General features: G+C 46.4%; 1 protein-coding gene across 1 annotated transcript; it reads right to left on the bottom strand.

Annotated features, from left to right (window-relative positions):
* Positions 1-579: 579 nt before the first annotated feature.
* Positions 580-25,887, bottom strand: LOC144677990 (uncharacterized). The gene is made up of 13 exons (XM_078537928.1): positions 25,758-25,887; positions 22,150-22,275; positions 20,744-20,830; positions 20,163-20,267; positions 17,443-17,631; positions 16,413-16,651; positions 14,115-14,322; positions 12,053-12,129; positions 9,991-10,087; positions 9,833-9,900; positions 9,601-9,664; positions 5,155-5,304; positions 580-1,031 (listed from the first exon to the last, which is right to left on the bottom strand). Exons 1-13 carry the CDS (start codon positions 25,869-25,871, stop codon positions 912-914), a joined length of 1,644 nt encoding a protein of 547 aa, XP_078394054.1. The 5' UTR covers positions 25,872-25,887; the 3' UTR covers positions 580-911.
* Between the last annotated feature and the right edge of the window lie 302 nt (positions 25,888-26,189).

Below are 26,189 nucleotides of genomic sequence, written 5' to 3'. Positions count from 1 at the left end.
GGGAGAGGGGGCGTGTGGGGGAGAGGGAGAGGGGGCGTGTGGGGGAGAGGGAGAGGGGGCGTGTGGAGGAGGGAGGGAGAGGGGGCGTGTGGGGAGAGGGGAGAGGGGGCGTGTGGGGGAGAGGGAGAGGGGGCGTGTGGGGGAGAGGGAGAGGGGGCGTGTGGGGGAGAGGGAGAGGGGGCGTGTGGGGGAGAGGGAGAGGGGGCGTGTGGGGGAGAGGGAGAGGAGAGGGCGTGTGAGAGAGGAGAGTGGGCGTGGGGGAGAGGGAGCGGGAGAGGGCTTGAGGGGGAGGGGGCGATGGCGTCGGAGAGAGGGCATGGGGGAGAGGGAGAGGGCATGAGGGGGAGAGGGAGTAGGTCGCGTGGGTGAGGGAGAGAGGGAGAGGGAGTGTCTGGCTTACTCCCAGTCTCAGGTTTCTCACTCGCTCGCTCTCTGTCTCAGCAGCACAGCCCAACACATACACCCAACCCTGCTGACAGTGTGAGAGCCCTGACACTGGGAGTGAGCTGGACACACACACACTGACCCTGTCACACTCTGGTCTTTTTTAGTAATTACTCTTTTTAAACTTATCTTATTGCGATGACATTGCTGTACTTTGCTTCATCCATTGTTTGTTTCCTTAAAACCTCAGATTTTTTTCTGGGAGTCAGGTTATTGTTGTGCCAAACCTGATCTTTCCGGAATTTTCTCCCCAGCCCAGTATAAAAAGCACACGTGGCCCCCCCCCTCCCAGCGGAAAGGGTGGACGGGTCTGGGGTCTAAATCTTTCTATTCCAATGCTCCGTTATATATCAAAACTCACCAGGTACAGCCTGACATTTAAAACTTAAAAGCTTAAAAATTGAGAGTTGGAGCTAATAGTAATTATTAATAATATTTATAATATCAAAGCAAGCGAAGTGGAATTGTTAAACTTTGAAGTTTTTTTTTAAAAGCTGAACGGACCAGTTGCAGCCTGGATCCAGGTCACATGGGTTCCCCTCTGTCACTGCCGTCTGCCTCCTCTGAGCCCTGTGGACCACCGCAGCCTGTGAAACAATTCAACAGTGGTTATGGCCTCAGGACGGCACACGCTCTGTTCATTAAAGAGACCGTTCAGCCCGTTCTCAACGCTATAGAGGCCCCGTCAGCTTTCCAGTCAGACCGACCCGCATTTACGCGGCGCCTTTCTCATCCTCAGGGCGTCGGCAGCCGACGAGGCACCTCATGAGGCGCAGCCACTGCTGTGACAGCGGGAAGCGCAGCAGCCAGTTTGTGCACAGCAAGATCCCACAAGCAGCAATGTGGTTACGATCGGGTAACCGGTTTGAGCGATTTTGACCCCAGGCTCCAATGATGGCCCCGGGCATCGGGAGATGACCCAAGCCGACAGCCAATATTTTTTAAAACTTGTTCACGGGACGTGGGCTGGGTATCGCTGGCTCAGTCAGCGTTTACTGCCCGTCCCTAACTGAGAGTCAACCACGTTGCTGTGGGCGTGGAGTCACATGTAGACCAGGCCAGGTACAGACGGCAGATTGGTTTTTACAACAGTCAGCAACGGTTTCACAGTCAACCAGATTTCTACTGAATCTAAATGCCACCATCTACCGTGGGTGGACTTCAAACCCGGGTCCCTAGAGTATTACCCTGGGTCTCTGGACCTTACTGGTCCAGTGTCAATACCACTAGGCCAATGCCTCCCCCAATATCACAAATAATATCACCGCGCTGTCCAATTTATCTGAAAAACACTTTAATCCGGCGGACCTAACACCCTCTGGAGTGGTGGGTGTGTTGTTCCAGCTGGTGAGCTGCGTCTGTTGTGACATCTCCGAGTCTGAAGGTTGTTGGTTCGAATCACACTCCAGAGACTGGAGCACAAGATCTTGCACTTAGTGCCGTCAGAGGTACCATTTTTCACACTGGAGCCACATCTGCCCTCTCGGGTAGACATAAAAGATCCCACACATTATTCAAAGTCTTGCAACTGGCCGATGGACCCATCTCCCGCGCCTCTGCCCTCACACCTTCCCCTGCCTCCCAGAACCATGATAGGGTCCCCCTTGTCCTCACTTATCACCCCACCAGCCTCCGCCTTCAAAGGATCATCCTCCGCCATTTCCAGCATGATGCCACCACCAAACACATCTTCCCTTCACCCCCCCGGTGGCATTCTGTAGGGACCGTTCCCTCCGGAACACCCTGGTCCACTCCTCCATCACCCCCTACACCTCAACCCTCTCCCACGGCACCTTCCCATGCAACCGCAGAAGGTGCAACACCTGCCCCATTACTTCCCCTCTCCTCACCGTCCAAGGGCCCAAACACTCCTTTCAAGTGAAGCAGCATTTCACTTGCACTTCCCTCAATTTAGTCTACTGCATTCGCTGCTCTCAATGCGGTTTCCTCTACATTGGAGAGACCAAACGCAGACTGGGTGACCGCTTTGCGGAACACCTTCGGTCTGTCCACGAGCATTACCCAGACCTCCCTGTCGCTTGCCATTTCAACACTCCACCCTGCTCTCATGCCCACATGTCCGTCCTTGGCCTGCTACAATGTTCCAGTGAAGCTCAACGCAAACTGGAGGAACAGCACCTCATCTTCCGACTAGGCACTTTACAGCCTTCCGGACTGAATATTGAGTTCAACAACTTCAGATCATGAACTCTCTCCTCCATCCTCACCCCTTTTTGATCCCCTTTTTTCTAATAATTATTATATATATTTTTCTTTTCCCACCTATTTCTATTAGTATTTTACTAATACTAGTAACATACTAATTTTAGGCACTTTACAGCCTTCCGGACTTAACATTGAGTTCAACAACTTCAGACCATTAACTTTGTCCCCATTTTGATTTTTTTTTTAAAAACCAACCCTCTCCCTCCACAGGGCCACCTGTAACTTGTTCTGATATTTTGCTTTCACAGAGCACTGATCCTCGTTCCACTATTAACACATTCCGCTATCTTACCTTTATGCCACTATTAGCATCTTCTTTAGTCTTTAACACTACCATTAACACTTCCTTTGTCCTGTGCCCGTGACATCTTTGTCAAATCCTTCCTGAGCTCCCATCTGCCCCTGTCCGTCTATTTTGTCTACAATTTATTTCCATATTGTTTTATCTCTACCTTTTAGCCTATTTTAATCCCCTCCCCCCACCCCACCCCCACTAGTGCCATCTGCCACTTGCTCATCCTGCTTTCTACTCATAATGTCACCATTAGCACATCCCTTAGCTAATATCACCACCGTCAACACCTCTTTGACCTTTTGTTTATGACATCTTTGGCTATCTCTCCTTTGCCTCCACCTATCACTGGCCCTCTATCCAGCTCTACCTCTCCAACCCCCCTTAACCAGCTTATATTTCGCCACATTTCTATTTCTCTTTAGTTCTGAAGAAGAGTCATACGGACTCGAAACGTTAACTGTCTTCCTCTCCGCAGATGCTGTCAGACCTGCTGAGTTTTTCCAGCAATTTTTGGTTTTGTACTAATCCTGTGTTTGCACAGTTTCGACTTTAAATGAGCAATATTTATCCCTCAATCAACATCCCAAAAGACAGATTACCTGGTCACCATTACATTGGTGTTTTGTGGGAGCTTGCTGTGCACAAATAGGCTGTCAAATTTCCTACATTGCGAGAGTGACTACACATCAAAAAATACTTCAATAAAAACAAAATACTACAGATGCTGGAAATCTGAAATAAAAGCATAAAGTTCTTGAAAACCTCAGCAGGTCTGGCAGCATCTGTGGAGAGAGAAACAGAGTTAACGTTTCGAGTCCGCATGACTCGTCTTCAGAGCTGAAGAGAGTAAGAAACGTGATGGATTTTATACTGTTGAAGATGGGGATGTGGAGCAGGTTTAGAAACGCAGACTGGGTGACCGCTTTGCGGAACACCTTCGGTCTGTCCGCAAGCATGACCCAGACCTCCCTGTCGCTTGTCATTTCAACAGTCCACCCTGCTCTCATGCCCACATGTCCATCCTTGGCTTGCTACAATGTTCCAGTGAAGCTCAATGCAAACTGGAGGAACAGCCCCTCATCTTCTGACTAGGCACTTTACAGCCTTCCGGACTTAACATTGAGTTCAACAACTTCAGACCATGAACTTTGTCCCCCATTTTGATTTTTTTTTTAAAAAACCAACCCTCTCCCACCACAGGTCCACCTGTAACTTGTTCTGATATTTTGCTTTCACAGAGCACTGATCCTCATTTTGCTATTAACACATTCCGCTATCTTACCTTTATGCCACTATTAGCATCTTCTTTAGTCTTTAACACTACCATTAACACTCCCTTTGTCTTGTGCCCGTGACATCTTTGTCAAATCCTTCCTGAGCTCCCACCTGCCCCTGTCCTTCTATTTTGTCTACCTGCTCCGCCCACACACCCCCACCCCTTCAACAGTATAAAACCCATCCCATTTCTCCCTCTCTTCAGCTCTGAAGAGAAGTCATACAGGCTCAGAACGTTAAATCTGTTTCTCTCTCCGCAGATCTGCTGAGTTTTTCCAGCATTTTCTGTCTTTTATTTCAAAAAAAAGTACTTCATTGGCTGTAAAGAGCTTCAGGATGTCTGGTGATCTTTCTTTCTTCATTTTTTTTCATGAGACACGGGCATCATTAGCAAGGCCAGCATTTGTTGCCCATCCCCAGTTGCCCTTGAATTCAATGGCTTGCTGGGCCATTTCAGAAAGCAGGGTTAGAGTCAACCACATTGCTGTGGGGTCTGGAGTCACATGTAGGCCAGACCAGGTAAGGACAGCAGATTTCCTTCCCTGAAAGGACATCGGTGAACCAGATGGGTTTTTACAACAATCGATGATAGTGATGGTGACCACGAAACTGAGACTAGCTTTCAATTCAAGATCTTATTAATTGAATTTAAATTCCACCAGCTGCCTTGGTGGGATTTGAACCCATGACCCAGAAGCATTAGTCTGGGTCTCTTGGATTACTAGTCCAGTCACATTACCGCCATTTCCCTTCTACATCATGAAAAGTGCTATAAATGCAAGTCTTTTTTTTTTAAATTTGACCTCTTACGAGAATATATTTTATGAAAGATACATTTGCTTTGTACAATTGCTCTGTTGGCATTTCCCCGGGCACGGACTCCGAGGGTCCTCGGGGGCAGAGCGGGTACGTACTTGGTTTGGCTGGTTCTGCTCCACCAGGAGCTGGGTGGCACGTTTTAGATCACAAACTTGTTGCTGCAGCTTCTGGCTCCGGATCTTCTCGAGCTCCAGCTCCTGTTTGCAGGCGTGCAGCTCCACACGGGCTAGAGGTATACTCTCCAACTGGAAACAGAGACAATTCAAGTTATATACATCCACCGAGCCAAATAGGCGAAGGGGTCGACCCTCAAACCTGCTCCGCCATTCAATTCAACGTAAGCCGATCTGTGATCCAACTCCACCTTTACCCCATAGCCCTCAGTATCTCTGGTTAACAAAAATCTATCAATCCCATTTTTAGAATTAACAATTGGTCGATTTGAATCTTGCTGAAAAGCGACACATGTTGACGAAGCCTCTCGTCTTGTGTTCATCAGGACAAATGCAAGAATGCCAAATTTCAAACAATCACGATGATCTATACTACAGGAGAAAACGGTGCCGACCGGTTGCCAAGTCAACTCCGATTGGCTGAGGCATCGCCATTTAGAAAGCAGCGGGGAACTACAGGCTCCCCAAGCTCCCGGGTAATTCAAAAATAGTACAAGGTTTGAACATATTACTTTTGTTTGCAGAGAATAGGCCCCTGCGTATGAAGGTATGCTGCTTCTAGCAAGTGTAAATGAGCCACATTACAAATTCAACTGATTATCTTAAATTGGCTGTTAGTGTAGCTATTAGCACACTCAGGACTGTTCAGCAAGTGCTGCCTAATCACAGAATCACATCTCACAGTAGAAGTTTTGTTTTGGGATTTGTAAGTGCGGGGTTGATCAATTGGTATTGATGGGAGTTTCTCCCAAACTTTGCGTGGAGAAGCGTTTCCTAATTTTGGATCCAGCTCTATCCTTTAAACTATGCCCCTTAGTCCTAAACTCCCTAACCCAGTGGAAATAGCTTCTCTCTATCCACCCTATCTGTGCCCCTTGTTGGAACAGGGCTTTTTCCCCTCAGCCTTCAGCTCGAATACAGTTTTGAGCCCTAACTTGTTAGATAATAACAGCACAGCGAGGGGGACAGAGTATCTGGGCCCTCGGAGAACAACAGAACCCACAGCCTGTTAACGTTATGTTAATTGTATTGTTACGGTTAAGGATAAACAGGTTGAGGGTTATGATTGATTAAGTACCTTGAGTACATATAAGGGGGGACTCTGCGGGGGCTACAGTGCATCATCAGCCCCAGGAACACCATTTTAGTTTTATTTGTTACGTTTCATTTTAAGGTTTTGTTTTACTTACAGTGTCCCTGTAAGGGGTTGTCACCCTTTTTATTTGTTTATTTTATTGTTCACTTGTTTTATTAAAAAGGGCATATATAAAGAGGGACTCACCACGGCCAGTGGGCATCGCAGGAGCTGGAGAGCATCATCAGCCCCCAAAACAACATTTTAATTTGATTCGCTAAGTTTCCTTTAAAGGTTTTGTCTTTTTGTTACAGTGCCCCTTTAAGGGGTTGTTAATTAGATCATTTTTCCATTTGTTTATTTTTATTGGTACTCAAGAGAGTATAAAGAGGAGCTCACACCATGGAGGTCAGGCCATGGAGCTCAGGCCATGGGGCTCACCCCACGGGGCTCTGTGCTGTCACCCGGAGGTGCAGGCGCCCCCAGTGGAAGGCTCTCTGTGTGGGAGACCCCCTGCCCTTCCATCGGGGATTTGGCTCGCAGCAGTCCCTGTGCGACAAGAGATTAAGATGGTTCATGGACCCCCCCACCCCCTCGGCCGCCTGTAATTTCGACGGCCGTGAGGAATCCGTGTTCCAGCTTTAAGTAGGACATGTGAAATCGCAGCCCCCCGGTTTCATTATTTGAGGGGGCCGCTCCCAAAATTTTGTTTGCACTTCAATCCCAGGGGGGCACGGGAAGTTCGGGGGAGTTAGCCTGTTCTTGGGCCTGGCCAAGGTGGCCATTACCAGGTCCAGGCAGTGGGCGGTTGAGGGGATTATTCAACACGACTGTCTGCCCCTCTTTTGTGGGTATATCGATGCCCAGGGTATCCTTGGACCGCCGACATGCTCCAGGCCCTCCCAACCAGTGGGTGCTGCAGGAGCTAGAATGCATCATCATTCCCTTTAATGACATCTTAACTCAAGATCTCTGTGATGTTTTTGTTTTAGTTACAGTGCCCCTTTAAGGGGTGGTTAATTAGTTAATTTTGTTTATTTGTAAATTGTTGCTCAACAAAGTATAAAGAGAGACTGCTGGGACACTGGGTGAATAGGGAGGAGGCAGACGGATGTAATGCTGCATTCTGAAAATAAACCAAGAACAAAGAAAAGGGTTTGTGTCTAGTTTCGTACTTCACCATCCGACTGGGGATCCATTTAACACAGCCTGTCGCCTCAACTAACAAGGCTTGAGCAGGCAACAGAGGAATAACAGAGAAAGAGGATGAGTTAGGGAACAGAGAGAGAAAAAGAGAGAAGGAAAGAATAGATTGAGCGAGTGTGATAAAAGCCTCATCATTTTCATAATATTTTTCTGGTTTATTGTGAAGTTTGTTTATGGGGGTAAGTATAGTTGGGTCTGTCTGTGTGATTTAGTTACACTTGGGGTCAAGTAGGCTATTAGCTTTAAATCATCAAAAGAAGCTAGATGCTTAGCATGCTGAGTAAACATAGATGCTGGCTTAGCAAGTAAGGCATGAAGGGAATTTGCATTTTTAGATAAATGAAAGGATATTTGGATTTAAAAAGGATCTTAGTCTGTTTACAACTAGCCAGATAAGCAGGGCTAAGGAGTGTGTTAATTTTTCCCAAAGGTCACTGACAATATTGGCAACATGAAAGTTTTTATATTATGACAAAGATACAGTTTCGAAGGCATATGGAAAAATAGAATTAACGTATTAAAAAGCGAGAAACATATATAAAGGAGAACGAAAGGCTGTGTGGGAAGGAGGCCATATAACACCTAACAGAAGTGAGTGAAATAGCCTGAATGAAGCCTCCAGTCATGTGTGCATGAGTCTGCTATGCAATGAAACTGAAGTTGGGGAAAAACCATTTGGAATTCCACTCTCAAGTGGGTACTGTGTTAACCTACTGCTCTGTTTTAAAGCTAAAATCTATTTTGGACTGTTGCCTTAAAGGGGGTATAACTGGGGGTCAGGTTAATTAGGAATTTTAGGATTTGTTATAGAAGTAAGCAATTGTAGTCTTATGTATGGTGCTTGAAATCTTTTATATTTTGTTAATAAATATTTTAATATAGTTTTTAAAATCTCTAAGGGTCTTGGTGGACTCTACTTCTGAATTCAGTGCACGCGTCTTCTCATAATAAATACAAATTGCAAAACTGTTGTGATAGCGCGACCAAGTTTCCCTTGTGGATTGGGTCTGCCTGGCACACATCATCTGTCATGACAGACAGAAAGAAAGAGGTGAAGACTTAATATTTTTCATCTCTAACTACAATTTACTAGCCACAAAAATAAGATGGAACACTTTAAATTGTTCCCTTTCCGGGCTGGAGGAATGGATTAGCATTGAATTAACAATTGTCAAAGGGTACTTACGCAATTAATTACCAGCTTTAACTTTTTGCAGTGAGCTTAATGGGAAAATTTAGCAGGTTCTTAATAATAACGGTGCAGCCAAGGGTGTGGTGACTTTTTTGCACCCGTTTCCTCGCACATCGACCTGCACAGAGCCTGGTGTGGTGCGGGGGCCAAATGTGCCAGGGACTGGCAGGGACAGTGCTCAGTTTTTGTAGGTCTTTGGTTTGGATTGCAGCTGGATGCTCCTGTAGGAAAAAGTGGAAGTTGGGGTGGGGGGATGCTGGTGATGAGAGTCAGCCTCTCTGCCCACACTATGGCTAGCCAGCAACTACTGTTGGAATGGGCCCCCATTTGAACACCAGAGAGGTATGCTGCTCCCCGACTACCCAATAACCCAGTGCCCTGGCTCACATATGCCCACCTGGAGGAGATGCTAAAAGCCAACACGTTGAGGAAGAAATAGAGACAAAAATATTTGGAAATACTCAGCAGGTCAGGCAGCATCTGTGGAGAGAGAAACAGAGTTAACGCTTCAGGTCAATGACCTTTCATCCGAACGGTCCTAATGAAAGGTCATCGTGACCCCGAAACATTTACTCTGTTTCTCTGTCCACAGACGCTGCCTGACCAGCTAAGTATTTCCAACACTTTTTGTTTTTATTTCGGGTTTCCATCATCTGCAGTATTCTGCTTTTGTACACCGAGAAAGAAGTTGGGGAATCAAAGTAATAAGCCACAATCATGTAAACACATTGTGGGCAGAGGTGCCCTGCATACATGGGCATGGACATACATACCCACACCCAAGGGCACACACAAGCACTCTCACCATTATAATGCTGAGCTATCACTAGGTCACATCTATAACGACACTTATTCCAAATCTGCTTGTGTGATTACAAGTCCCCACTGGAAATACCTTGAATTTCTTCAATTCTGTTTCCATCTCAATCTTTTCTTTTTCAAGTTCATCCATTCTGTCCCTGTGTAAAAACAAGAGGAATTGTAAGCATCTTCACTTTTCCACTGCTGTTCCCTCCACCCCCCCACCTTCACTGTCCCCACCCCCACACCCTCACCTCCTTTAATTCAGAGTGTGCGGCGAAGGGAGAGAGAGCGCTAATCGCCCATCATGGACTTCAGGGACTTACTGGCTCCGCTGGAGTTCCGCGTGGAGATTCTCCAGCTTACTGGAGAACTTCGGAGAGCCTTGAAGTGCCTGGAGGAAGGGAAAGAGGTGACCAATCAGTGATCAGTCGAAACAGGACATTCGCTCAGCCAGGCTGCAGGCGGTGAGTGGGACACTTACCGAGTCGCTGGTGATGTCTCTCTGGAGCTGGAGGAGGTGAATGATCCGCTCGCTCTCCGCTTGCTGCTTTTTCAGTTGCGCCCTCTCCGCCGTCATCCTAAAATCAGGAAAGGGAGGTGACCAATCACAGCCAGAGTTGGGCCCATGCGCCACCTATCAAAGACCAAGCTGACCCCACCCTAAGGACATCCCAAGTGCTCCCCGGCCAGCGGGACTCTGTTATGTGCTCGGACACTGGCCGCCGATTTCTGCACAGCCTGAGCAAGCAGATTGGTGCCTCCCACACTTCCCTTGACCACCACTGGCCTGGGCCTTAAGCTCTGGAATTCTCTTCATAAACCTCTCTGCCTCTCTACGTCCCTTTCACGTTCAAAGTATTTTACAAATACACTTGCTGCTTTCCAGAGTGAAAGGCCTGCTTAATCTTTCTTGATAGTCACAACCTTTCGATTCTGGTGACGTCCTTGTAAACATCTCCTGTAATTTCTCCCTTTTTATAGTTAGGAAACCTGCACCCAGCAAGTGTGGCATCACCCAAGGTGCTTTACAAATTTAACACCACCTCCCCAACCTGTGTATTCTGTTCCACTAGAAATGAAACCCGGTCCAGTATCTGAATTCTCTCTGTCCCTTCCAGCGACTTATATACCTCTATTCTCAGACTCCACTTAGTTCCTCGCCTTCCAAGGAATAAGTGGCCTCCTCGCACCCAAACTGTGTCACCCTGCAACCATTCCATATGTTGCTCACTCCTGATCCTGGACCATTGCTGGCACACACTGTTCTCTGCTGACTTGCACACCAGTCACCTCATTCAACAGAAAAAGTTTTCATTGTGAGAAGATCTATGAAATATTGTGATGAGGCGCTAGGTAAATGCAACTATTCAATTGTAGACTGTTGCACCCCCCCACCCCACCCCCCCTCCCCCCCACCCCCCCTCCCCCCTCCCCCCATCTCACCCACTGTGGCCATCGCTCGAAGGATGTGGTGGGAGTTTGAAAGAGATGCAACAAGACACAAATGGAGAAAATGGATATTAGTCAAAGTGATCAAACATCCCAAGCAACAAAATAAATTTATACAATTGCGGGTGCGCATTCGCTGGCAAACATGAAACTGCAATCGATCCCCACTTCCCGGTAATCTCTTAATTGGGTATTTTTGTCAAAAATGGTCCCCTGCATAAAAAAAAAGACAGATGTTTCCCTTCACACCTCCAGCTGATTTACCATATGGCCATCGCTCCACTGAACCCCAGCCTCAGCTTATAGGATCTTCGTTCCCAATCCTTTTTGCCAAGTTATAAAATCATGTGACTTTAACCAATTGATACAGCTCATCAGGAAAGGCTGGGCAGACGGGGAATCCTGTTCTCTAGGGAACAGGAGGTCAAGAAATGGTGAAGGCTTTTAAAATTAAGAACAGGGTTTGATGGGGTAGATATAGAGAAAATGTTTCTGATGGTGGTGGGGAGTGCAAAACCAAGGGCCATAAATGTTGGACAGTCACTTATAAATCCAACAGGGAATTTGGAAGAATTTTCTTCACCCAGGGAGCGGTGAGAATGTGGGACTTGCTACAATATAGAGCAATCAAGGCAAGTAGCAGAGATGGCCTTACGGGAAAGATAGGTTAAAACATGGGGCGGAGTTTTACTCCGTCGGGATTTTATGGTCCCGCTGCAGCAGTCAATGGATTTTTGAACGGTTTGCCGCATTTTATGGCCCCAATCCCACTGTGATGCAGCCGTAATATTCCCCCCATGAAAGAGAAAGGAATAGAAGGATATACTGAGAGGGTTAAAGGATGTAGGGTAGGAGGACGCTTGTGCGGAGTACAAGCATAGGGCGAGAGTGGGGGTGGAGAATAGACTGTGCTGTATGTGACTTCAAATGACCAAAACTATCACATAAAAGTACTGCGCACTGGACATGTTAACTGTGGTTTAATAAAAAACTTCTACAGGTTAGCCTGGTCAGACTTAGCAAAGGCTATGCAAAATCAGTAGCCAAGGCAGAAGCGATGTTTGAAAGCCCGCTCATGACAGACACAACCGTACCTGGCTAACGTCGCCCTCAGCTCAGACAGCTCTTCCAGGTCAGCAGCAAAACTCTCACAATCTGCCGAGGTGTCAACCTGCAAAGGGTTAAAGGCTCCATCTCAAAACGGACATCGATGTGAAACAAGTCCTGCTTTGCATAAATGTTGGGGTGCAGTAGTGGTCAGTCACTAGCGTAATCCCAAGGCTAGTAAATCTGGACGATGCGAGTCACAGATCCCACTTTGGGAATTTGTAAAACAAAAACATGAACAGAAATACCTGGAAAAACTCAGCAGGTCTGGCAGCATCGGCGGAGAAGAGTACGGTTGACATTTCGAGTCCTCATGACCCGAGTTTTTCCAGGTATTTCTGTTTCTGTTTTTGTTTTGGATTTCCAGCATCCGCAGTTTTTTGTTTTTATATTTTTGTTTTTATCTTTGGGAATTTGTAACTCGGGAATAAAAAGTCGGGAGCAGTAAGCATGACAGTGAAGCCGTCGGATCGATGTAAAAGCCTGAACTGGTTCCCTTTGGGGAAGGAAGCCTGCCAACTCTGTTATTGTCGTTTTTGGTCGTATCAGTGGTAATTATGAATCTGGATTTACAGACAATGCTGGAGGCGATACTGTTAGCAAATTCTATCTTTTATTGAACATTATGCTAACTATTTACAAGGTGCACTCTGCATGAGGCTCTACATAGAACTCTCTCCCTCCATGTCCTGTTCAATGATGATGTAGACTACATACTTACATAGTTAACTTTATACTATGCCGACCTTACCCGGTACTGAACTAGGTGTGATACATCAATATGGTTAGCTCTTAACTGCCCTTTGAAGTGGCCAAGCAAGTAACTCAGCTGTGAACCAGATGGGTTTTTGCAACAATCAATGATAGTTTCATGGTCACCATTACCGAGATTAGCTTTTACTTCCAGATTTATTAGTTGAATTCAAATTCCACCAGCTGCCATGGTGGGATTTGCATCCATGTCCCCAGAGCATTAGCCGGGCCTCTGGATAACGAGCCCAATGACATTACCAATTCTGCCAGAGGCGGTGACCTCTTGGCATTGTCACTGGACCAGCATTCCAGAGACCCAGGGTAATGCTCTGGGGACCCGGGTTTTAATTCCACCTCGGCAGATGGTGACATTTGAATTCTATAAAAGTCATTGCCGATTGTCAAAAAATACCCGTCTGGTTCACTGATGTCCTCTAGGGAAGGAAATCTGCCCTCCTTACCTGGCCTGGCCTACGTGTGACTCCAGGCCCACAGCAATGCGGTTGGCTCTTAAATGCCCCCTGAACAAGGGTAATTAGGGATGGGCAATAAACGCTGGCCTAGCCAGCGACACCCACATCCCACAAACAAATTTTTTAAATGCCACCGTCTCCCTGCCCATTGTCATTAATGACCAGAAATAGTTTTACACAACACAACAAGGAGTCAGGCAATAAATGTCTGCTTGCTCCTGATGTCTGCATCCCCCCACAATATTCAGTTTTTTAATAAAGCAACCTCTTGATGAGGTTAAGTTTCACCCATAAAATTCCACAGTGCCTGTAAAAAGCTAAGGTGCTTCTGCATTGAAGTAAAGCATTTGTTTAACCCTCGCCCCCTAACAACTGGGCCTTCCGACAGGATCAGAGACCCATCTGGCCCACAGCTGTCACCCTAGCGAGCGCAGGAGCAGCAGCACCAAGTTAAATAAAGAGAAAGGAGCAATAGGTGGAGGTCACGGGTCTCCAAGTGCAACTCCACCTCAAAGCCCCTTTCCCTGGAATCACGCACAGTTTTCAGCACAGTAAGAGGCCATTCAGCCCATCTTGGCTTTCTGAAAAAATAAAACATAGTCCCACCCCCTGTCCTTTCTCACATAATGTTTCTTCAGGTATTTAATCCCTTTTTAAACATTTTTTGGTGGGGAATTCCACGTCCTAATGAACCTGCATAAAAAAATATTTCCCTACACCAGTCCCCCTGTTCTTTTGTTGATGATCTTAAGTCCCCCCCTTTTCCCTTATTCTTTCATGGGATGTTGGAGTCGCTGGCAAGGTGAACGTTTGTTGCCCATACCTTCTCATTATTTCCTTGTTGCTTCACAAGCGCCAGCTGGAGCTCCTTCTCCTTGGCTTTAAGAGCCAAGGCAGCTTCGTGCCATTTCCCCTTCCAATGCTGAGCTGTTTGACGCTGCTCCAGGGTGACTGCAGCGAGCTCCTCAGTCTTCCGCTGTAGCTCAGCCTCCAGGCGTCCCCTGAGCTCCTTCAACTCTGCTTCGGAGACCCTGAGGAGGACAAAGGTGCGGTGTAAGTCGGAGAGGTTCACTGTCGACGAACGTTCACAGTTACGGAGAGAGGCCGGTTAACAACAGGCTAACGGTCAATGGTTAACAGAGACAGAGAAAGGAAAGGACTTGCATTTATAATCCCGCTTTGCATGCACATCCACTGAATTTCTCAAAGCACTTTACAGCCAACGGAGTGCTTTTGTAGCCACTGCTGTAATGTAGGAGACGTGGCAGCCGCTTTGTGCACAGCAAAATCCCACAAGCAGCAATGCGATAAATGCCCAGATAATCAGCTTTTTGTCGTGATGTTGATCAAGAAATAAATATTGGGCCAGGGTTCCGGGCACTAACTCACCTGCTCTTCTTCAGAATAGTGCCATGGGATATTTTGCATCCACCTGAGCAGGCAGAAGGGGCCTCAGTTCAACGGTTTAATAATCAGTTGGTAATCAGTTCACTTTTAAAAAAGTTTCTCTCAAGACACCTCTGGGCAATATTTTCTTAACAGTCAAAACTCTGAGCAGAGAGGTGTCATCTTTAAGCTAACACTCTCCTGTTAGATCATGGATGATCTGTACCTTAACTCCATATCCCTTGGCATCCTTAGCCAACAAAAATAATGGTTATCTCAGTCTTTAAGTTTTCAATTGTCTGAACATTCCAGAGTTCCAAATTTCCCTACCCTCAGTCTGAAAAGTTGCCTTATGGTTTCACTCCTAAATAGCTCAGTTCCAATTTTAAGGCCCTGTGCCCTTGTTCCGGCTTCCCCCAAAATAATTTCTTTGTACCTACCTTAGTGAATTGTTTAATCCGTTTTACGCGCCTTGATCAGGTCACTTTTCAAAACTTTTCTAGGCAAGAGAACACAAGCCAATTTTATGCAACTTCTCTTCAGAATTGAACCTGCTGAGGCTCAACACCATTCCAGTGAATCGGGGCTGCACCCTCCCCAAGGTGAATACCTCCTTCCTAGGGAGGAGGGGGTGGTGGTGGAGGGAGGTAGGTCGGTCAGAAGGACACCCTTAATTACAGAACGTGTGGATCTGAAACACGTTATTTCTGAGAATGCGATTTGGTTGGCATTTTTATTCATTAAAAGAGTAACTTCATCCAAATGCCCAGCACAGGACAAATGGACGAACGGACGCACAAAGCTATACTAATCCATAACTTAAAACAGTTGAGGGAATAAACTGAAGTTAGATTTAAGGTAAGGGGCAGGAGGTTTAGAGGGGTGTGAGGAATAAGGCAGTGGGAATCTGGAGCTCACTGCCTGAAAGGGTGGTAGAGTCAGAAACCTTCATAACATTTAAGAAGTATTTGGATGTGCACTTGCCATGCCATGGCATACAAGGCTATGGGCCTAGCACTGGAAAATGGGATTAGAATGTTTGACCGGCATAGGCTTGATGGGCCAAAGGGCCTTTTTTTTTGTGCTGTAGGCCTCTATGACTATAATTTCCTTCCCTAGAAGACATTAATGAACCAGATGGGGTTTTACGACAATCGACGATAGGTTCATGGTCACCAACACTAAGGCTAGCATTCAATCCCAGATTTTATAAATTGAATTTAAATTCCACCAGCTGTGATAGGATTTGAAACAACGTTCCCTGGGCATTAGCCTAGGTCATGTGTGTGCGCGTGTGTGTGTGTGTGTGTGTGCGCGCGCGCGTATGTGTGTGTGTGTGTGCGCGTGTGTGTGCGTGTGTGTGTGTGCGCGCTTGTGTGTGTGTGTGTGTGCGTGTGTGAGTGTGTGTGTGTGTGTGCGTGTGTGTGTGTGTGTGTGAGTGTGTGTGTGCGTGCGTGTGTGTGCGTGAGTGTGTGTGTGTGTGAGAGTGTGAGTGTGTGCGTGTGTGCGCGTGTGTGCGTCTGTGCGTGTGTGCATGTGTGAGTGCATGCGTGCGTGAGTGTGTGCGTGCGTGCGTGTGTGCATGTGTGAGTGTGTGAGTGTGCGTCTGTGCATGTAAATTATTGTATGTGCTTGCAAGACAGACCAATTCTTTATGTAATCTAATGGGAAAAGTGAATGATTTCCATTGTTCTCACTGTATTCCCCAAGCACTGAGCAGCCTTTCCGTATTTACCTGAGTTCCTTGCAGTTTTGCCTCAGAGCCAGCAGCTCGTCCTCGTGCGTTTTGCCACCCGTCTGTACAGCGGTCAGCAAGATCTCTTTCTCACTGACCAACTGACCGCGTTCCGTTTCCAAAGCTTCGATCTGGTTACTGAAGATCACCTTCTCGGCCTGCAACTGGTGGAGCTGGTCCTGGTACAGCTCCAGCCTCCTCCGGTACTCGCCGAGCTCAGAGGTGAGCTTCTCATTCACCTGCCAAAAAGAAACAGCTCGGTGAAACGGTGGGCAGAGATCCTCCGAAACTCCACTGGGTGTCAGCTATGGGGAGGGAATTACAGATTCCCACAGAATTTACAGCACAGAAACAGGCCATTCAGCCCCACTGGTCCATGCTGACATATATGTTCCACATGAGCCTCCTCCCACCCCTACTGCATCTAACACTCCCAACACACCTTCTATTCCTTTCTTTCTTGCGTGTTCATCCAGCTTCCCCTTAACTGCATCTATCCTATTCATCCCAACCACTGCTTAGGATAGTAAGTGCCACTTTCTAACTGCCCTCTAAGAAAAAATGCTTCTCTGGAATGCCTTATTACAGTTATAAGTGACCATCTTATAGTTGTAACACTTCACTTTGGCCTCCCCCAATCCACTCGACACCTGCCATCTCAAATGGTTTTATAATTGTGAAGACCTCTATCAAATCAACCCTCAGTCTTCTCTTTTCTAGAGAAAAGAGCCCCAGCCCGTTCAATCCTTCCTAATATCTATAATCTCTCAGTTCTGGTATCACCCTCGAACATTCTTTCTGCACCTTATCCTGTGCCTCAACATCCTTTTCATAATACAGTGACCAGAACTGTGCCCATTACATCAAACGAAGCCTAGCCCAAGGTGAGGTGCAAGTTTGCAACTTTCCTGCTGTTCAGTTCCATCCGTCTAGCATTGAACCCCAGTGCTTTGGGTTTTTTTTTAAAAACAAGTGTTGTTATGAACTTGCATTGTTATATTCAATATTTTACAAAAGGTAAAGCGTATACCTGTTTGATGGCGGCTAGATTTTCCTTTAATAAGACTTTTTCCTGGTCTTGTCTGTTGGCCTGAGATTTGGTGCTCGCCAACTCCGTGTGGAGATCGGCGACTTGGTCATCAAAGCCTTCCCTCCCTCTCAGAGCTCGCTCCAACTCCAGAGTCAAGTGCTGAACCTGCTGGTGTAAATCCAGCTTCTCCTGTAACACTCAGACATGTCAGAAACCAACACTCACTTCACCATTGTACCCATGTTTTCTTAGCATTACACTCTCCATGTGAACAAAATGATATTTAGATTTTCAAGCGAGCATTCATTCTTTTCATCTCACCTGTCCCGTTCTTTGTTTTCTGGGAATATCGTAGAATCATACAGATCAGGAGGAGGCCATTCAGCCTATTTTGCTTGTGCCAGCTCCTTGAAAGGGCTACCCAATTAGCCCCACTACCCCACTCATTCCCCTATTGTAATTTTTTTTTCCCCTTTTCAAACATTTATCCAAGTCCCTTTTGAAAATCACTATTGAATCTCCTTCCACCACCCTTTCAGGTAGCACATTCCACACTGCATTAAAAAAATTCCCTTCATCTCGCCTCTGGTCCTTCTGCCTTAAATCTATGTCTGCTTGTTACTGACCCTCCTGCCTGTGGAAGCAGTTTCTATTTCCTCGATAACATAACAGAATTTTTACTATATTCTTAAGCAACCCATAGTAGGTTACATTTGACATGTATTCACTTGGTCATGCAGAACTTGAGTCTTGCTGAAATAAAGAGACATGCTGTCAAAGCTTTTCATCTTGCACTCATCAGGACAGATGCAAAAATACCAAATTTCAAAGGGAGCAACAATTTATATTTCAATTAAGTAAAAGCCTGAGTGACAATACTTCCATGGTACATTCTCCATGGCAATGGTTTGACAAATCAGAGTCAACTTGCCAACTGATCAGCACCCTTTTCTCATGTAGTATAAATTGTTGCTCCCTTTGAAATTTGGTATTCTTGTGCCTGTCCTCATGAGTGCAAGACAAAAAGCTTCAACCGCACATCTCTTTTCTCAGCAATTGCTATACATGTCGTAAACTCCATATTTGGGCCTCACTATTCTGTGATGCAGCCATGCACACTCTTACCACTAGTTGGAGCTCCAACTTCTCCCCATATCTATACGTACAGCATTGCTAATGCACCAAGAGGAACGTACTTCATTTGACTTCTTGCAGGCAACACCAAAGAATATCTAATAATTGTAGAAATTTAGAACAGATGGCCATGAATATAGTCATTCACATCCTGAAAGTATGAGAGTCAGAAATAAACAAGTAGGATATTAAACCACATCCATAAGGCTAAGGGAAGTTTTTTTTTAATTTATTCATGTGGGTGTGGGTGTCACTGGCTGGGCCAGCATTTATTTCCCATCCCTAATTGCCCTTGAGGAGGTAGTGGTGAGCTACCTTCTTAACTGATGTTAAAATCTTCAAGGGTTTTGATAACAGTAAATAAGGAAAACCTGTTTCCACTGGCCGGAGGGTCAGTAGCCAGAGCTTACAAATTTAAAGATATTATCTTTTAGATGGAAGATGTGGAGAAAGTTATTTACGCAGCGAGTCATTGTGATCTGGAATGCACTGCCTGAAAGGGCAGTGGAAGGATAGCAACTCTAAAAAGGGGAATTGGATAAATATTTGGAGGGGGGTGGGATAATGGCAGGGCTATGAGGGAAAGAACAGGGGAGTGTCACGTGTACGTATAATGATATAAAGGCACCAATCATTCATGAGGGATTGCGCAAACATACTGTGGGTTCATTGATCAATTATAGGCAAATGCGAGCATGGATAGAAAGCTTGAGGACATCAGAGCTGTGTGCCTGTTCTGCTCCAGGCCGACGCGAAACTGAGGCTGGATCACACGACACACTTCCTTTAAAGTGACAGCATGCTGCTATCCCTTAAAGGCATATTACAACAGGGAGTGTAGGACTAATCGGATCGCCAAAGAACCAGCAAAGAGGATGGGCCCCACAGCTCCTTCTGAGCTGTATCAATCAATAATTAGGAAGTTTTGGGTCAGCACACTATGTAGAATGTGGAGCATAATCCAATTAATCATCACTTGAAGCCATAGAATAACACACTATATAAACGATTGATAGACGTCACAGGTTCTTCACCATCCGGAGATGTTTCTTCATCAAATTTCCTCCATACAGCAGGGTACAAATCTTGTAGAGTGTACGAACGGTGTCTTGTGGGGACCACATATTAAGTTTAAAATCAGCGTTCCCATCGGCTTGCAAACATCTCAAGTTACTGATGCCAATGGAGCTCGGTCTTCTCATTTAGGACTTTGCCACCAATGAGGTAGATGGAAGCACAGGAACAGGAGACCATTCAGCCCCTTGAGCCTGTCTCGCCATTCACTGAGATAACGGCTGATCTGTATTCTAACCCCATCTGCCCAAAATTTGCCTTTACACCCCTTAATACCCTGGATGAGCAAAACTCTATCAATCTCACATTTATTTACAGCGATTAATTGGTGCCACAGCGCCAAGGACTGACCTTTGAACTCAGTCTACAAAACACGACAAGTCATCAAAGACAGGATATCGAAGTATAAGGAGGATGGAGATCAGTGCAAATGGCCCTTTGGGCAGAGTTTGACCCCTTCCCTCTGACTTAAATTAAATTCCACGGAAAAATCGGTTCACGAAAGATCATACCTGTAGGAACCGATCCTTGTTTGCTGCTGCACTGGCTAGCTGTGTCCTCAGGTTGGCCACAGTCTTTTCCAGTCTCACTGATTTTGAGGAGAGCACATCCCTCTCCTGCAAGGACAGGCAAACAACATGCAGGTAAAATGGGAGCATACCTTCCAACAAACGTCCACTCAAACAAACCCTTTCATAATCTGAAAGCCCCCTACCATCCCTCAGCCCTCTCTTTTCTAATGAGCCATTCTGCTGCATGCGGAGATGGAGGACCTGAGTTGCGCAAGGACTCAGGCGAGTAAAATTGTCCGCACCTCATCCTGAACTAAGAGCAGAGAAACAAAGTTGGCAATCCTTGTCATCATCCAGCGACCCCCAAATGGGAAACACACGTGTGCGTGTTCAGTTTTCAGTGGGAAAGGGATTAGTCTTGGGTGCGAAGACCCCCCTCAAAAGTCAAAGAGTCTTGCAGCTAGGCCCAGCCAGCGGCTGCTTTCCATGCCTAGGACACGTTTGACAGCTCTTACAGTAACACTTTCTCAAAATGTAATTACCAAACTGGCTTCACTGTACTTGAGGCGTAGCTCATTCACCTCATCATGCAGGCCTGTCTGTGTTCGCAAGGAATCGGTCAGTCTTTGATTGGCCTCATTGGTTTTCACGAGTGCTGAATGTTGAGCCTGGATGAAGGAAACTCGGAATATTAATTGGGACAGTTACATGGACAATAATTGGTTTTATAGCTAACATGCATGTTAATTTATAGCAATTGAGTATTTAATTGTATTCAGAAGGCGGGAATTAACTGGGGGTTCACTTGTGCTCCTATATGTAGCAATGGACTGAAACTGAGGTTGTTGGGAGATCAATGTTTGTAATGTGTACGTCTGTAAATAAAAGCTTAGAAGTGCATAAATATTGGCTCCAGTTCTATCCTTCACCTTGTGGCTTTCTGAAATTGAACAGCATGGTCCCTGTGATCACCTGAGGTGTTTTTGGGGGCAGGGGGGGGCGGGATTCCCCAGAGCATTTTTTTTCCCTCACCAGCCATGGGGTTTAACCCTCCCAAGACATACTGTTCTTCGGGAGGGACTCACTCTCGTTAGCGTTCGGGCTCAGTATCCCTCCGGCAGCTCTCCGTGGCCACTCTTCAGAGCGGGCTTGTCGGAGGGGTACATCACAAGCGAGCCCGATTCAGTCCTCACTCACCATCCCAAAGTGCACTTTCTAGGCAGTGTTGGTGGGCCATGTAACCGTGAGAGGCAACATTCCCAAGCTTAATCCTGGCCTGTTAAGGAAGCACAAGTCAGATACACAGATCGGGTACTGAACCTGCAGCAATTCCCATCTGTGCTCACCCAGCTCAGATACAAAAGCATCTGCCAGCCATTTCACACGACCTCACGGCTATCGGAGAGATCTCAAGAACAGTTAAAGATGGTGAATCTCAAGCCCATGGCAAGGGTGCAAGGGAGATTTACCAGAATGATACCAGCAATAAGGGACTTCAGTTGTGTGGAGAGACTGGAGAAGCTGGGATTGCTCCCCTTAAAGCAGAGAAGGTTAAGGGGAGATTTAATAGAGGCATTCGAAATTAGAAGGGGTTTTGATGGTCTGGAGAAACCGTTTCCACTGGCAGGAGGGTCAATAACCAGAGGACACAGGTTTAAAAGACAATTTGCAAAGGTAGCAGAGGGGAGGCAAAGCAATTTTTTTTTTTTAAACACAGCAAGTTAATAGGATCTGGAATGCATTGCTTAAAAGGGTTGTGGAAGCAGATTTTATAGTAATTTTCAACAGGGAATTGGATATATATTGAATAGGAAAGTGGAAATATCAGCAGGGCTATGGGGGAAAAGAGATGAGGAGAGGGGCTAATTGGATAGCTCTTTCATAAGGCTTGCACAGGCACAATGGGCTGAATGGCCGCCTTATGGGCTGTACCATTCTATGAACCCCAAAGACCCCTATAAGGGGCATCGCGTAAATGCAGACCGACCTCCCGAAAGTTCCTCACGTCTTCTCCAGCTTTATCGCGCTCCTCCTCCAGGCTCCTCACCCGGTCTTGGTACGCTCGGAGTGCCTCCTGCACAGACTGGAGCTCCCGTAACAAGCTGTCCTTCCCCTGGTGACCCCCAGAGAGAATTTTTAAAATGAAACAAAAGAGAGCGACGGGGAAATGGGTGAGGGGGGGGGGACACAAAAATGCAAGTCAAAAGTTGATCAAAATCTGGATGCAGAAGATTAAAGTGGAAGTAAATGAAGTTCCCATTGCAAACTACACAATGTTTCTCCCCGCACCTGTAGACCAAAGGCTTTCTCATAAGGAACAAGTCTGAACATGCCTGGCTGTGTATGAGCAGGCTGCCCTCCAAAAAGGACACAAAACCTCCTCCCTTGCTCTGCAAAGTATTATTGTCTGAGCAAAGCAGAGGGACAGAAACTTAACCTTGGGGAGGGGCTATTCCAGCAAAGCCTCTCAATGTGGACATTGTTTCATTTACTCGTTAAGCACGTTGAGTAGCCTCCAGTGACTTATTCGCTGACAATTAATACGCCTGTCAGCACGGATTGATCAATAGTCTGCCCTGCATTAGTTTCAGACAGGGCGGAATTAATGTTATTGTAGTCAGCTTTGATGGTCAAGCTAAGGGGAAAAAGAACCAAGCAGCCAGGCCATGTAGAGTGTGTGAATGTAGCGGATGTCGGAGAGGAATGGGACAGGACTCAGCATGAGCCTGTCGGCATGCACAAGTTCACCGCATCAGCCACGGCTCAGTTTTTGTTTATTCATTCATGGGACATGGGCTTCACTGGCTGGGCCAGCATTTATTGCTCTTGAGAAGGTGGTGGTGAGTTGCCTTCTTGAACTGCTGCAGTCCACGTGGTGTAGGTACACCCACAGTGCTGTTAGGGAGGGAGTTCCGGGATTGTGACCCAGCGACAGTGAAGGAACGGCCGATATATTTCCAAGTCAGGATAGTGAGTGAAAGGAACTTACAGGTGGTGGTGTTCCCATCTATCTGCTGCCCTCGTCCTTCTAGATGGTAGTGGTCATGCATTTGGAAGTTGCTGTTGAAAGACCCTTGGTGAATTCCTGCAGTGCACCTTGTAGATGGTACACACTGCTGCCACTATGCATTGGTGGTGGAGGGAGTGAATATTTGTGGATGGGGTGCCAATCAAGCAGGCTGTTTTTTCCTGAATGGTGTCGAGCTTCTTGAGTGTTGTGGGAGCTGCACTCATCCAGGCAAGTGGAAAGTATTCCATCACACTCCTGACTTGTGCCTTGTAGATGGTGGACAGGCTTTGGGGAGTCAGGAGGTGAGTTATTCACCATAGGATTCCTAGTCTCTGATCTGCTCTTGTATCCACAGTATTTATATGGCTGGGTCCAGTTCAGTTTCTGGTCAATGGTAACCCCCAGGATGTTGATAGTGGGGGATTCAGTGATGGTAATGACATCGAATGTCAAGGGGCGATGGTTGGATTCTCTCTTTTTAGAGATGGTCATTGCCTGACACTTGTGTGGCGCAAATGTTACTTGCCACTTGTCAGCCCAAGCCTGGATATTGTCCAGGTCTTGCTGCATTTGGACATGGACTGCTTCAGTATCTGAGGGGTCGTGAATGGTGCTGAACATTGTGCAATCAGAGTTGGGAGCACTCGTGTCTCTGAGTCACAAGGTTCTGGGTTCACATTTACATCAGGTTCAAAAATCTACACCGACTCTCCAGTGCAGTACTGAGGGAGTGCTGCACTGTCAGAACTGCAGTCTTTCAGATGAACCAAAGTCCCACTTGTCTGCTGGGTTGAAAGCAAAAGATCCCATGGCACTATTTTGAAGAAGAACAAGGGAGTTCTCTCCAGTGTCCTGACCAACATTTAGCCCTCAATCAACATGATAAAAGAAGCTCTGAAGAAGAGTCATGCGGACACAAAACGTTAACTCTGTTTCTCTCTCCACAGATGCTGCCTGACCTGCTGAGATTTTCCAGCATTTTTAGTTTTTATATCACAAATGAACAGCTTACATGGTCACTATGACATTGTTGTTTGTGGAAGCTTGCTGTGCTGCTGTGTTTCCTATATTACAACAGTGACTACACTTCAAAAAGTACCTCAGTGGCTAGTAAAGTGCTTTGAGACAGGTGTATAAATTCATGAATTCATAAATTCATACACAGGCTGCGGTAAAAAGCCCTATCTAAATACAAGTCTCTCTTTCATTTGGACAGATGGAACCAGATCTCAGAAAGGCTTTTTTTTTTGTCTCCCTCACTAATGCTACTCTATTTGCCCTTACCGCATCTATCCCATAGTAACATTAGGAACAGGGGGAATCTATTCAGAACCTCGGGCCTGCATTTCCATTCAGTTAGATCACAGCTGACCTGCACCTCAACTCGTGTACTTGCCTTTAACCTCACCCTACATAAATCTATTGATCTCAGTCGTGAAAGCCCCAGTCAACCCCTAGCGACCACAACCTTTGGAGGGGAGGGGGTGACAAACGTCTGCCTGCTTGTGTGTAGAGAAAGTGCCTCCCGATTCTGCTCCTGATCGACCCATGCCATTCTATCTGCCTCAGCGATGTTGCTTTACTTGCAGAGGCACTGAGGAAGCAAATCATCAAGTTCATTCCTGAATCCCAATCCCAGAGGAAAGCAGATTCACTAGCCGCATGTGCTCAAGGTACAATCCTCAGAAGTGATCACATGACTGAGAGCTGTACCTGCATAACAAGCTGCTATAGATAGTTACCATTATAAATGGCAACAGAAGAATCCAGAACAGGTGTATTAATTTAAAGGACAGAAATTGCAACCCTCAAATGGGTCCTGAATGATCTCTGCAGCTCTGGCCCAATTAACTCTTGCCCTCTAACCCCACCCCACCCCACTCCGAACAATACATTTGGTCATGAGAACATAAGAAATAGAAGCAGGAGGAGGCCATTCTTCCCCTCGAGCCTGCTCTGCCATCCAATAAGATCATGGCTGATCTGATTGTGGCTTCAACTCCGCTTTCCTGCCTGCCCCCCCCATAACCCTTGACTCCTTTGTCAATCAAAGATCTGTCTAACTCAGCCCTGAATACATCCGATGGCCCAGCTTCCACTGCTCGCTGGGGGAGAATATTCCAAACACTAATGACCCTCCATGAGAGGAAATTCCTCCTCATCTCAGTCTTAAATGGGAGGCCCCTTATTTTGAAACTGTGCCCCTGAGTTCTAGATTCCCCCATGAGGTGAAACATCCTCTCAGCATCCACCCTGTCAAACCCCCTCAGAATCTTACATGTTTCAATAAGATCACCTCTCATTCTTCTAAACTCCAATGAGCATAGGCCCAACCTGCTCAACCTTTCCACCCCAGGCATCAGCCAAGTGAATCTTCTCTGAACTGACTCCAATGCAAGCGTATTTCTTCTTAATTAAGGAGACCAAAACTGCACACACAGCTCTAGGCGCTGTCTCACCAATGCCCTGTACAGTTGTAGGGAGACTTCCATACCTTCCATATACAATGCCAAGGGAAATCAGTTTGCAAATGTTTAAAAATAATAAGAAAAGTTACAGTGATAAGCTACCATAATAGCGCTCACCTGCTTTAGTGCACCATCTTCCAGTTTTGTCAAGGTGAATGAGAGAGGGGGATGTGATGGGTTAGACCCATGGCTACGGCTGATTAAATCCAGTGAGGATTTCGCTTTTGCCATTTCAGCCTCCAGGTGTGAAACCCTAAACAGAACAATAGATTTTTCATTGCACAAGAACAGTACATTCACAAGTAGACACAGGGAACTTAGCACTCCCTTATCCAGTATCATTCCTGGCTTAGTGGGTCGCACTCTCACCTCGAGCCAGAAACTTTTGGGTTTCGAGTCCTGCCCCAGGCACCTGAGCACCTAATCCAGGTTGACCCTTCCCATGCAGTACTGAGGGAATGCTGCACCGGCAGAGGTGCTGTCTTCCTGCTGAGATGTTAAACCATTTTATATCCTTTACATCCAACTGAGATGTCTGCCGTCTCAGTT

Source organism: Cetorhinus maximus, unplaced genomic scaffold, assembly GCF_964194155.1.
Source record: "Cetorhinus maximus unplaced genomic scaffold, sCetMax3.hap1.1 HAP1_SCAFFOLD_3379, whole genome shotgun sequence".
Taxonomy (NCBI): Eukaryota; Metazoa; Chordata; class Chondrichthyes; order Lamniformes; family Cetorhinidae; genus Cetorhinus; species Cetorhinus maximus.
The sequence above is the reverse complement of the archived record's forward strand: the minus strand, read 5'-3'. Positions and strand labels throughout refer to the sequence as shown.

What these genes read in the sequence shown, in the direction of transcription:
- LOC144677990 (XM_078537928.1), bottom strand. Translation starts at nt 25,871, where the DNA reads ATGGCAAAAGCGAAATCCTCACTGGATTTAATCAGCCGTAGCCATGGG. An exon ending in CAGAATTGAAGAAATTCAAG is followed by an intron (nt 5,305 to 9,600) that starts GTATTTCCAGTG and finishes CTCTGTTTCCAG; the next exon opens with TTGGAGAGTATACCTCTAGC. An exon ending in AGCAGAACCAGCCAAACCAA is followed by an intron (nt 1,032 to 5,154) that starts GTACGTACCCGC and finishes ATTGTTTCACAG; the next exon opens with GCTGCGGTGGTCCACAGGGC.